The following is a 14,084-nucleotide window of genomic DNA, read 5'->3' as shown; positions in this document are numbered from 1 at the left end:
CATTGTCCAACAATAGGTGTTCCAATCTTGTGATGCCCAGCCCTTGCCACCTGCCAAATGTCGGGTTATCTATCCCTGCCTCAAAAACAGGATTGCCTACGATTGGGATTTGATCTGTAACGTGTGGTTGGCCCCCCATTTGCCGCATCCACCACTGCCACGCCTCCCGAAGGGGTTGTAATATGATACTTTTTTTAAATTTAGAGGGGAGCTGACTTCGAGGTAAGTGGAGCAATGCTAATATATCATAGGGAGCAAAAAAAGCTTCCTCCAAGCCCGTAGGTGTATAATACTGCGTGGCATTCACCACATCTACTAAGTGGCGCAGCAAACACGCCTGATTATATAGGAACACATCCGGGATACCCATTCCCCCCTGTCTCCAGCTCCCTATTAACTGATTTTGGCTAACTTTAGGCTTTTTGCCTGCCCAACAAAATCTACTGAAAAGGCGCATCATCCGCTTCAAATCAACTCGCGATAGACGTATGGGTAAAGTTTGAAGAACGTACAACCAGCGCGGAAACAACACCATTTGTACTACATGTATCCGTCCCATTAATGACAGTGGCAGACTCATCCAAGAGTCCAATTTAGTTTTTGTATATTCCAGTAAGATTTTAACATTCAACTGATATAAATCTAATGTATTCATTGTGAGTCGGATTCCTAAATATTTAAAGGACTCTCTGGCCCATCTCAACGGAAATTCGGGAGCCCAGTCCCTCTGGTTCACCTCTGGCGAAGCCAGCGCTTCTGACTTGTCTAGATTAATACGGAAACCTGAGTAGTCGCCATATTCACGAAAGGTTTCCAATAACGTATCTAAGGATTCCCTTGGGTTTGTGAGATGTACCAAAATGTCATCCGCAAATGCTGCAATCTTAAACATGTGTGTCCCTAAGCCAACTCCCCGGATCAAAGGGTTTGCCATGATGTCTCTAATAAGGGGATCTAAAACCAAAACAAAGAGAAGAGGGGACAATGGGCACCCCTGCCTCGTGCCCCTCCTAATACAGAAACTTTCCGATTCTATCCCGTTTACTCTCAGAGTGGCACATGGGTTGGCATATAAAGCATGTATTGCTTCAACAAATCTCCCTGAAAATCCATATTGTTCCAACGTGTCAAAAAGAAACTTCCAGTGAACCTTATCAAAGGCCTTTTCCGCATCAAAGCTGATCAGCAATGATGCTACCTTCGCCTGCGAGCTGTGTTCTAGTGATGTCAATATTGCTCTCAAGTTTTTACTCACAGCTCTACCTCCCACAAATCCTACTTGACTTTCATGAATCAACCTTGGGAGCAGCCTCGCCAGTCTATTAGCCAAGATTTTTGCCAATAACTTGGTATCATAATTTAACAGGGAGATAGGCCGGTACGATGTCGGCTCTAGAGGGTCCCTCCCCGGTTTCAACAAAACTATTATTTGAGCCCTATTCAAGTCTGGGGGTAACCTTTGTCTCTCTATCACTTGGTTCAAAAATCTAGTAATTGCAGGTATAACCCCTCCTTCCATTAATTTATAGAATTCTCCCCTTAAACCATCTGGTCCCGGGGCTTTTAGTCGTGGGCTGTGAGCAATAACCAAACTGACTTCATCTTCAGTAATTAATTGATTGAGACTATCCAGCTCTTGTATTGTAAGCTTTGGTAAAGCCAGATTTTCTAAATACATCTGGTTTAGCAGACCGTCTTCCTCTGGGGAAGCGTACAGCTCTTGATAAAAGGCCCGAAAAGTTTCACATATTGCTTTGTCTGATGTATGGAGCCCTCCCCCCCTTTGTCTCAGTGCCAAAATATTCTTAGTCCCTCCCCGGGGGTTAATTATTTTTGACATCAACTTGCCTGTTTTATTACCATGTTTATAGAGCATATATCTATAGTATAACTGTGACTTGTGTGCCCTTTCTTGCAAAAGTACATTTAAGGCGGTCTGAAGTTCCAGCACTTGTTGTTTATCACCTATCGCGTGTGTCTCCCCATATCTCTTCCGTGACTTACAAAGTTGGGTACTCAAACGCAAGATGTTTCTATCTCGTGTCTTCCTCACAAAGTGTGCATGACTTATCACTTCACCTCTAAGAACCGCCTTAGCCGCTTCCCAAAACAAAACTGGGTCTTCTATGTGTTCTTGATTATGAGTACTGTATTCCGCCCAGCAAGCTTGTAACCTGCCTTTAAGCATTGGATCTGAACTGAACTCCAGGGGAAATTGCCATTTGTATTCCTGTGGAGTTGTACCGCTTGGTATCCATTCTATCTTAACCCAGGCATGGTCCGACACCATGTACGGTCCTATCTCCGCTGTTGTCACTTCCCCAAACATCTGACGTGATGTCAGAATATAGTCAATTCTCGACTGAGTGGAGTGGGCCCGCGACAGGTGTGTATAGTCTTTCTCACCTGGGTGCAGCACCCGCCACACATCAACCAGGCCCAACATCTGGCTCAACTGTAAGAGGCCTCTATTATTATAACATGAAGAGGCCGTCTCCGGGGCTGATCTGTCCAGGGAGGGGTCCCAAGTTGCATTTAAATCACCCCCCAGCACTATAGCTGCGTGCGGTTGCCTAAGCAAAAAATTTATCAAAGTTTGATAAAACTTCCGATCATATCTATTTGGAGCATAAACATTACAGATTAGCAGTTTCTGTCTCCCAACTACCACTTCCAATATAACATAGCGGCCTTCAGTATCAATCAGAAGTGGATTAATTACAGAGGCTATGCCTTTTCTAATTAGTATCGCTACTCCTCCCTTTTTACCCTGTGCATTTGCTGCTATACAATCCCCGACCCACCAGGTGCTGAGCTTGGCATGTTCAATCTGGTTCAGATGCGTCTCCTGCAAGAGTGCTATGTCCGCCCTTTGCCTATTTAATTGCTGTAAAATCTTAGAACGTTTGATTGGCGAATTAACTCCGCCTACATTCCACGTTAGTATTCTTACTATTCTTGGATTTGAAAGTGTGTGCCTTTCTCCATAAATGTCCACTGTTGTACTCGAGGGGGACATCCCAGCCTCTGCCCCCCCCCCCACTTGCACCTCCACTGTGTCAACTTCATTGTTATGTTCTACATCCTTACTAATTAAGACTTGTGCCCTGCTTGCATCCTTCTTCCCTCCCCCCACCCCCTCCCCCCCCCAAACCCTATGTCCCTTATTCTCAGGTCCACCAATTAGGACCTTGACTTCCTTACGTCTCTCCCTCCCCCCTCCGCATTATACAATGTTACAGTAAACATAAAACATAACTTTCTTGTCAAGCTGAGCAGACACTTACAGGGTCTCCCCCCTCTTACCAGGGGTTCAAATCGGTTCACCCACAGGCCGTGTCTGCCATATAGTGTCTTAATTAACAGCAAAAAAAAAAAAAAAAATAAAAATCAACGTTCAAGTCTAACTCACAAACCATAGGACCTTAACTTTCCAACTGCAGCCTTCTTGCCGATCTTTCTGCTACTATAAGTGGTCCATCTTTGTTCTTGGCTGGGAGATTACTGTAGTGTCATATCTTGACCAATCAGGTCTCCGCTGACCTCTCCGTATGACATTACTCAGTGTTCTCAGAGTGTTCTCTTTCTATGCTGTTCAACTTGCATCTGAAGATAATGTTCCCAGCTGTTGTAGAAATTCTTTAGCCGCCCCTGCCGTCTCATATGTCTTAGTAATGCCATTATGCGTGACCCGCAATTTGGCAGGGTATTGTAGTGCAAATCTTATTTTCTTTTGGAATAGCGTTGAGCAAACCTCCGAAAACTGTCTCCTCCGTGTTGCTACCCCTGCTGAATAATCTTGGAAACATCTTACTGGGATTCCTTCATACTCTAATGCTTTCCCAGCTCTCAGCAACTTCATCACTTCTTGTTTTTGCGCATAGTTCAAAAATTTTAGAATTACCACTCTTGGCTTATTGGTGCCCGTCATTTTCATCCCGATGCGGTGAGCCCGTTCTATTTGTATCGGCCCCGAGGCTTCTGGGTATTGTAGTTCACTGGCAAACCAGCGTGCCAAAAAAACCTCCAAGCCCCGTTCGGGTAACGTTTCTGGCAGGCCCACCACTCGGATATTATTTCTCCTGGACCTGTTTTCTAAGTCCTCAATCTTTTCCTCCATCGCCTGCAGCTTTTTTTGAGTTATTTCTTGTATTGTCTCCACCTCCGTTACTCTATCCTCAATTTCACTCACACGTGTTTGAAAGCCTGCACAATCCCGAGAAAGATCTGTGAGCTGTTCTTTTACCTTTTCCAGGTTAGCATTTATGGGGGAAAGCCGGCGATCCAACATAGCTTCTAACACTGAGGACATTTCTGAGGTTATTTCGGCGATCCAGGCCGATGACACTGTCGGGCCCGGCGGACTTGCGGGCGGCGCCATCTTGTCTTCTGCTCCTCTACCACGGAGCTTATCTTTATGTACATTTTTCGCTGCCATTACGCCGCCAATTAAGTTAAAGTGTACGTTGCCGGCCTCTCTACCTTTTCAGGCTGCGGCGAATTTCGTTTTTAGATCGCGGTTTGTGAGCTGATCATGCGAAGGGGGGATTGAAGCCGGAGAGATCTTTTTCCTTCAACCCCTCGCGGTCATGACGTCACCGGACCTCCAATCTGTAGTTTAAAAAAAAAACATTAACTGCATTTACATAATGCTTGTGTTTGGATTTTATTAGACCCCAAAAATGGCATTTTGGTAAATGCCGCGCACTCATGGACTGACAACCTTTCAGAAAATGGGGTCTAGATCTGCAACTATTGCAGTTAGAGACCTCAATTTTGGGGAAATTTCATTTAACACCTGACTCGCGCAACAGATAAAATTTGAACAAAATTGAAGAACATGATGGTGGGAACTTCTTTTAATTTTAGACCACTTGGCATGGAATGACCCTATTGCAATAATCTATTATGGATAATATCAAAGATTGAACCACATCTGAAAGTGGAAGTATCAAAATATTTCTTTATAATATGAAGCTTTTTTAATAAGAAAAAAGATTTCTTAACCACAAGGTTAATATGAGATCGCAGACTTAAAGCACTATCCAACTCCACCACAAGTACTCCAGAAGATTTCTCAGAACAAAAAATATCTGTACCAATAGTAAATTGAAAATAACAAAAAGGGTGGGTAAGTATACAGTAATCTTAGCATTTGAAAAAAACATGCCTGGTATTCCAAAATGTGACAGCACAGTGAACAAGTATTCCCATTCTACCCGGTCAAAGGCTTTTTCTGCATCTAAAGAGAGAGATAGAACTGGGTAGGCCCTTGACCAAGCAGAGTGGATCAAATGACATAAGAATCTCATGTTATCCAGCTCCAAAGTGATTCTTCATTAAGCCTGCTTGGTCTCTGTGAATAAGAGTGTGAATAACGTTTTCAAGCCTGGAGCATAACATTTTCATATATATGTTGTAATTCAAATTGAGGAGGGAGATGGGTCTGCAATTTTGAACAAGGTGAGGCTCCCTGTAAGGCTTATCCAGGACAACAATATTAGCTTCCAAGGAATCTACCCAATTGTTTAGGGGAGTCGAGTAGTGCATGATAGTAGTATTGTAATTTCTCAGAGGGAAGAGGAGAATGATTTGTAAAATTCTACAGGTAGGGTGTCCAGGCCCAGAGCTTTTGCCAATGGAAAAGACTTCATAGCTGATAAGATTTCACTTAGAAGAATAGGTTTGTGTAGCTGTTGCAATTGTTGATTCAAAAGACATGGCAGCTGTAGACCAGATAAGAATGAAAAGATATCTGCTTCAGAAGCAGAACTCTATGAGAAATATAATTCAGTGTAAAAACTTTTGAATGAGTCCAGAATTTGAGAAGAAGCTGTATAAGATAAGCCCGTGGGGGATCTGATGCAAACAATGAGTTGTTTCACCCGTCTACCCTTTAGAAAGGAGACTAATAGCTTCCCTGCTTTGTTGCCTTCCAAATAATAGACAACACTTTGTTTAAAAGTGATTGCTGTGGCCATATTAGAGAAGATAGTTATGTTGCAGCTTGAGGGAGCGGAGCTTTTGCAAAATAGGTTTAGAAGGACCAGTATAGAGGGTAGATTCGAGCTGGTGAATTTCATTTTCTAGTTGAGCAATGGTAACATTATTGGTTTTTCAAATCTGTGTCGAGTAGCTGATTATCTCTTCTCACAGCCAGGCTTTAAACATTTCCCAAATAGTGACAAATGACATATTTGGGTCATTGTTGATGTTGAAAAGTTCTGCACATTTTTGAGATAAAAGTTGCAAAAAAAAGTCATCTGATAGAAGACTAATATTAAGTCTCCACGCTGAGGATTTTTTAGACTCAGGGGACCAAGAAAAATTACAAGTAACAGCAGCATGGTCAGAAATCAGTATTTCATGGATTTTTTCAGATTCAAGCATGGGAAGTCTTTGGTGTCAATTATATAATTGAGTCTAGAGTATATGTGATGTGGATTACAGTAAAAGGAATACTCCCTCAAAGTAGAATGTAGTAGTCTCCATAAGTCAGTTCATCCATTAAGGTGTATAAGAGATTGCAGGGTAGAGCATACTCTCAGTTTGGCAGGTCAACAATTCGAAGATGTATCCATACAAATGTCCAACAGAAAGTTGAAGTTGCTGCCCAATATAGCAGCACTTGATGAGGAGGAAAATCCTGATCTGTTAATGTGCTGGAAAAAATGGGATCATCAACACTTGGTGCATATATGTTGAGTATAGTTATGAGTTTCCCGTTGATTAAGCCTTCCAGGTGTAGCCAGTGGCCATCAGGGTCCATGGTATGAGAGAAGGCCTGAAATGGAAAGCTTTTACAAATTAGGGTAATTACCCCATATTTCCTGCCCTTTGCAGGGGCAGCATAGCACTGGTCAAACCATTTACCAGATGATTTGCTTGCTTCATTGATATCCAAATATGATTCATAGTAAAGCTGTCTAACAAAAATAAAATGTGGGACCTCCATTTTTGCTGTTGTCAATAGCAAATCATAACATTGTTGATGAAGATGAGGTATTCTCATGCATGAAGAAAAGAATAAACTAAACAAGTTCAGAACAATAACAATAAAAAACATTAAGATGAAATGTAGACAAGAGTCTCAGTGAATGGGAACTCGTTAGCCAGTGTGGAGGAGCGATGAGTCCCTCGCCAGCATGCATAATAAAGATGGCAGTAGCAATCAACAGCCATTATTGAAATAGTTCTAGTTAGAAATGTAAGACACAGCGATGGTTTCATGGTGTACTGTGAGCTTAGTGTGACTCTATAAATTTTAGTAGATCCGAGGGTTCAGAAAAATGCTTTGTGGCACTCTGGAATGTTATATTGATTATGGCTGGATATAGAAGGCCATACTATGCACCAAAGGCCTTTAATTTGGGGATGCATATCCAAGAATGCTTTGTTTTTCTTGGTAGTCAGCTTGGAGAAATCCGGAGACAGGATGATTTTAGCACCCTCATTTAACAGCAATTTCTTAGAGTGGCAGCATCCAACAACATCATAACTTGGTTGTGCCTTAAGAACTTGATAATTATAGGCCTTGAGAACTTGTTTCCTGGTACTGGTCACATGGGGATATGATGTGGTGGCCCCCTTGAAGCCTGGCCTGCCTCAGTGACAGTGGCGGTGTGGGCAGCAACTCATTTGCTTCCCCCCTTCACAAATCCCCTTAAAAGTCCCCAAACCACCCATCCACCTCCCCTTACATCCCTCCCCTCCAATCCCCTTGTAAAAGAGAGAATGTAAAAGCTAGTTTGCTATTGTGTTGGACAAATGAGGATGACAGCAGGCTCTGCCCACTGGCTTCAACCCATATAATGGGCAAGATAGGCTCATGCCATCTCCTGTCATAAAACCTCCTTGGTTAGTGCAGTGGACTTTAAACCAGTGGCGTAGCTAGGGTAGTTGACACCCGGGGCCGGTCATTTTTAACACCCCCCTCCAAAATCTAGTACTAGGCATGCTGAGAATACAAAACACTCAGGACCTATAGAGCAATTCTACCATACCATAAGCAGTCATTTCTACGAATCACACAAGGAAAAGGAAAGCATCTTAAACACTACAGTGAGCACTAGAACATCAATTCACCTATTGTAAAACGAAACCAGACAGAATAGTACAGATCGTCAATCCTGCACAGTCAATGCCAACTGAAACTGAGGAAAAAGGCCTCGAGAAGCTCTCAGCAAGTCTAAAGACCACGAGGGCTGGACTTCTTCATCATTGGCCAAAAAACCTCCGCATAAAAACCTCTCTCTTTAATTTCACAGGGTTTTATCTTTTATCTTTTTTACGTTTTTATCTTATTTTTATGTTTATATTTTTTGTCTTCTTTCTTTGTAAAATACTTTAATACATTAGAATCAGCATCAGATATTACTTAGCTTTAGCTGACGTTACAGCATACGGGTCAGTTTTAAATGCAGACCAAGACTGTAACGTCAGCTAAAGCTAAGTAATATCTGATGCTGATTCTAATGTATTAAAGTATTTTACAAAGAAAGAAGACAAAAAATATAAACATAAAAATAAGATAAAAACGTAAAAAAGATAAAACCCTGTGAAATTAAAGAGAGAGGTTTTTATGCGGAGATTTTTTGGCCAATGATGAAGAAGTCCAGCCCTCGTGATCTTTAGACTTTCTGGGGGCTTCTCAAGGCCTTTTTCCTCTGTTTTTTTGAGTCAGACTCCTAGATGCATTTCACTAAAAATCTTCTAAATTTTCTAGATGGTTATAGATGTGATTAGGAAGATTTCCTCTATTACATGTTATAGTTTTGAATGCCTACTGAAAGCCATGTCTTTTTCACAAACACAGATACACCCTAATCCACTATAGAATAAGTAATAATAAACTTTCTATTTAGTCAAAAATTAAACTGAACCCCCAAGATGCCAGACTCTGCATACAATGCAACACCACAGAAACAGAAAATGTCCCCTAGTACTGTGCAAAATATAAAGACAGCAGATGTAAATTTGAAAAAAACTAACAAGAACCAATCACCACTTTACAAATTAACAAATAGAAATAAAACAAATATAGAAAATTAAATAATACCATTTTATTGGACTAATACATTTAGCTTTCAGAGGCCAAAACATCCTTCCTCAGGTCAATACAGTATAGTGCTGTTACAGTATCCTATCCTGACCTGAGGAAGGGGGTTTTGTTCTCCGAAAGTTAGTCAAAATGTATTAAAATTAGTCCAATAAAAAGATTACCTTGTTTACATGTTCTATTATAAACATTTATTAACAGCTACAATACTACTTTATCCTAAAGCAAAAAAATAAAAGTAAATATTTTATTTACAGTTTGTTGTCTCTGGTTTCTGCTTTCCTCATCTTCTTTTCACTGTCTTCCATCCAGCATCTGTCTTTGTTCTCTGCCATCCAGTGTCTGCCCTCTCTGCTGTGCCCTCCATCCAATGTCTGCCCTCTCTCCCTGCGCCTTCCATCTACATCTGCCCTCTATCTCTGCCCCTTCCATCCACCATCTGCCCCTGTCTGCCCTCTCTCTCTCCCCCTTCCATTCACTGTCTGCCCTTTCTATCGCTTCCATCCACTGTCTGCCCTTTCTCTCTGTCCCCTCAATCCACCATTTGCCCTCCCTCTCCCATCCATCCAGGGTCTGCCCTCCCTCTCACTCCCCCTTCCATCCAGAATCTGTCCCCTCTCTCTGCCCCTTTTTTTCAGCCCCCAGTCCCAGCCCCACTATCCCACCAGTCCCCAGTTTCAGCCCCAGCCCTTTTCTCCCACCAGTCCCGAGCTTTGGCCCCCAGCCACTTCTCTCTGTCCCCTTTTCAGCTCCCAGTTTCAAACCCAGCCCTTTTCTCTCACCAGTCCCGAGCTTCAGCCCCAGCCACTTCTCCCTGTCTCCTTTTCAGCCCCCAGTCCACACAGTTTCAGCTCCTGCCCCTTTTCATCCCCCAGTCCCAGTACTAGCCCCCTTATCCCACCTACCCTCCTTTTCAGCCCCCAGTTCCAGCTCCCTTCATCCACATGCCTTGCATTAGGGCCTCCCTTTTCAGCCCCAGACCCCATCTGGGCTCCCCTCCCCATCCCCCATCTGGGCTCCCCACCCCATCCCCTTGTGTCAACTGGGCTCCCCACCCCATCCCCTTTTGTCAACTGGGCCCCCCGACCAACCTGACCCGCCTACCAGCTCCGTCGAGACTACTACTACTACTTTTTAGCATTTCTATAGCGCTACAAAGCGTACGCAGCGCTGCACAAACATTCATCTTAAACTTACCACACTAATAGTCCTGAACAAGTTTCAGGAACGGGATTCACTTTTGGACACTTCTACAGATCGCACAACTTCTGCCTAACCCTCCCTATCCTCTCGATTCAATGACTGACTGGGCACATCAGCTCTATTCATCTTTCAAACAGCTCTTAGATCAACATGCTCCCCTCAGCTCACATTCCTCTTCTCAATCCTCGCATTCTCCTTGGTTCTCACCTGATCTCAAGTCCTATGTCATGCCAAACACTGCGGGCAAGTCCCGCTCTCCCTCAAGTTACCAGGCTTGCCTTCGGATTTATCACTCCACTACCAAATGCAGGTACTTTATTCCGCATATTTAATAGACTTTCCCCTGCTGATACTCTGCCCTCTGCCTATGATCCAGTGGGTGAGGGGGTGCTCCACTCCCGCTGCTCCCACCCTACCTTCTTTAAAAAAAAAAAAATCAGTAAAGCGGCGTGGCAGGCAGCGCGGCCTCGCATCTGCCCTGCTTGTAAAACAAGTAGATCTCCTCGTCGGGCCTTCGCTCACTGGGTCCCGCCCTCGAGGAAATAGGAAGTTACCTCAGAGGAGGGCGGGACCCAGTGAGCGAAGGCCCGATGAGGAGATCTACTTGTTTTACAAGCAGGGCAGACTGCCACTGCCATGCGCTGCCTGCCACGCCGCTTTACTGATTTTTTTTTTTAAGAAGGTAGGGTGGGAGCAGCGGGAGCGGAGCACCCCCCACCCACTGACACCCGGGGCGGACCGCCCCCACCGCCCCGCCCTTGCTACGCCACTGCTTTAAACCAAGGGACCCAAGTTCAAATCCCACTTTAACTTTTTTTTACTATTATTATTATTGTGAGCCCTCCAGAAACAGGCAAATACCTACTGTATCTAAATATATAAGCCACCTGCAAGCCTGAAGGCTATTGAAGTGATATGCATTCAGGTACAGTAGTATTTTTTATGTTCCTAGAGGGCTCACACACACACACAAAAAAAAAGTTTATGGAATTTGAACCTGTGTCCCTTGGTTTAAAGTCCACTGCACTAACTACTAGACTGCCTGTCTGCTCTGCAGGGATGTCTGTGTGGCCATTCTTCTAAGAATGCTGCCAGACAGACATCCTTGTCCCTGCTTTTTTGCTGTTCGTATGTTGGACATTCCAGTTTGTAAAATGGCTGTTCATGCTTGATGTCCTCAGCACATGGACATCCATCTCATGTATTTTTGAACAGGAAATCCTTACATATTTCCTGTTAGAAAATACATGTGAGATGGATACCCGTTTTGAATGTTATGAGTTAGACATCTCTATTCTGACTAGGATGTTCTTTTGAAAATGCCCCTTTATGTGGGCAATGCATTTGGACAGGTAAATCTGCAAGGCATTTTCAGTTACAGACAACATTTCAATATGGCCAGGTTTGCTTGTAAAATCGCAAATCAAATCACAAACAGTTCAAACCTCAGCTATGGGATTTCCCTCTTGTGTGGCTGATTAATCCTACTTTTCAATGGAAACAATGAAGTTGCCTACCTGTAATGGAAGTTCTGACCTCTAAGCTCTGTTATAAACTGAGGGGGCTTGGTGATACTGTGACTGCTTAGGAAATCCCACACATGATCAGAAAATCCTAACTCTGCTGGTGCCATCACATGACTTCACCCAGTTGGTGTGTCTGATTTGTCTTCTTACTAATGGGAAACTTATGTTACAGGTAAGCAACTTTGCAGTCATCCATGTTTGTTTTATGAATCTGCCTGTGTCCTTTTAAGGATTAAGAGCTTTTGATTTCTGTCATCAGTTAGGGTATTTGTGAGCCAGAGTGAGCAAATGGAGAAAAAGAAAAGTTCTCTAACACATGAATAAAAAGTATTGTCTGATAATAGATTTTCTTTGAAACATTCATATTAACTAACAACCTGTGTTTTTATTGTTTAGCAGATCACCCCCTCCAAGCCCTTCAATTCCACGGAGACCAACCTTATGTGCTCCACCAACTAGACCATTACCTGGCAGAGGACCTGCTCCTGGTATCCCGTCTCCGGGCCCTCATGTGGGGGCTCCTCCAGTCCCATTCCGCCCAGGCCCGTTAACTCCTTTCCCCATTAACAGTGATGCACTTACTGCCCCTCCTCAGGTTCCATCCCGGCCAGCACGAGCTCCTCCCAGTGTTCCAAGGTAAAGAGCTAAGAGAGAGGGACACTCCTGGCTATGGTGCTCCTCGGAGTATAACAGACTAAGTAGCTTTCACCAGGTCTATCAATTGGCACATATTAGGGGAAAATAAGAAATTAGAAAATGTTTTATCTTACTAACTTCTGAATGGCCAGTTATCCAGAACTGAGCAGACAGTTCATAGATCCATAGCTATTATTTGTCTGTACATTTCCCTGAGCATGCCTTCTCTGTTCTGTTGCTGTGAACATGCATGATAGCTTTTCCAGCACAAACATGTCAGATAGGCAGTTATGACTGACCAGGAAATGGGAGTCTGTGTCTAGGTGTGATCACTTGTAACATCCCCCCCTCTATCAGGCAGAATTTCAGGAAGCCATTTATTGTTACCATTTGCTGGTAAGAGACTGCAAAAATGAAGTCGTCATATATGAAAAGCAATGAGACAATGGAATATAAGGTCAAATCACCTATAGAAATGCCCTGTTTCCATGCAGTCTCTAAAAGCATTTGAACATTTCTCCATGTAAACTAAGTTTAACTAAATCACCTTACTGTTAAGCATTTTAAAACATCCCAGATGTGCTATGGGTTCTGGAGCATGCTGTGGAATAGTGGAATATGGTGTGGATTCAAAAATGTTGTCACTTCATGAAATTGGATGTTTCAAACACCAGTTCTTTAATGAATAAGAAAAAATATTGACAAGAATGGGCTGCTCATTAAACTGACCCTTTTATTGGGTTTAAAACTTTAGTAGTTCTGGAGTCTTTCTTTGAAAGTTTGATTGAAGGGAAGCCTAAATAGAAAAAACCGTCACTTCTTGTGCTGTGTCCTATATCCATACAGTAGATCTTTCAAAAAAAAAAAAAATCTCTATGCTGAAGTTTCAGATTATACAGGCACTTCTCCTGTGGTGGAGATAAAGTTTTACAGGTATGCATTATGTTTCTGTGACTTACCATAAATAAACTATATGGGCTGAAGATAGGTCCCAAAGTGGTGAACTGGATTAGGAACTGGTTGACGGACAGAGGGTGGTGGTAAATGGAGTTCGCTCGGAGGAGGGAAAGGTGAGTAGTGGAGTGCCTCAGGGATCGGTGCTGGGGCCAATTCTGTTCAATATATTTGTGAGTGACATTGCCGAAGGGTTAGAAGGTAAAGTTTGCCTATTTGCGGATGATACTAAGATTTGCAACAGAGTGGACACCCGGAAGGGAGTGGAAAGCATGAAAAGGGATCTGAGGAAGCTAGAAGAATGGTCTAAGGTTTGGCAATTAAAATTAAATGCGAAGAAATGCAAAGTGATGCATTTAGGGAGTAGAAACCCACGAGAGACTTATGTGTTAGGCGGTGAGAGTCTGATAGGTACTGAGGGGGAGAGGGATCTTGGGGTGATAGTATCCGAGGATCTGAAGGCGATGAAACAGTGTGACAAGGCGGTGGCCATAGCGAGAAGGTTGCTAGGCTGTATAGAGAGAGGTGTGATCAGTAGAAGAAAGGAAGTGTTGATGCCCCTGTACAAGTCGTTGGTGAGGCCCCACCTGGAGTATTGTGTTCAGTTTTGGAGGCCGTACCTTGCGAAGGATGTTAAAAAAATGGAAGCGGTGCAAAGAAAAGCTACGAGAATGGTATGGGATTTGCGTTCCAAGACGTATGAGCAA

The 14,084-nt window shown here is 43.2% G+C and overlaps 1 protein-coding gene across 2 annotated transcripts in view; it reads left to right on the top strand.

The window, feature by feature from the left end:
• The window catches only part of DNM3 (dynamin 3), a 1,044,597-nt gene extending 1,031,421 nt beyond the window's left edge, over positions 1 to 13,176 (top strand). The window contains exon 20 of one of the 2 annotated variants that reach the window (XM_030208630.1): positions 12,187 to 13,176. In XM_030208630.1, coding sequence (XP_030064490.1) covers positions 12,187 to 12,427 — 241 coding nt within the window. In that variant the 3' untranslated portion in view covers positions 12,428 to 13,176. Of the gene's footprint in view, positions 1 to 12,183 lie in introns of both variants that reach the window. The other variant, XM_030208629.1, reaches the window with a different exon arrangement.
• The last annotated feature ends 908 nt before the right edge of the window (positions 13,177 to 14,084 follow it).

Source organism: Microcaecilia unicolor, chromosome 6, assembly GCF_901765095.1.
Source record: "Microcaecilia unicolor chromosome 6, aMicUni1.1, whole genome shotgun sequence".
Taxonomy (NCBI): Eukaryota; Metazoa; Chordata; class Amphibia; order Gymnophiona; family Siphonopidae; genus Microcaecilia; species Microcaecilia unicolor.
Note: the sequence above shows the minus strand (reverse complement) of the source record. Positions and strands in the feature narration are given on the sequence as shown.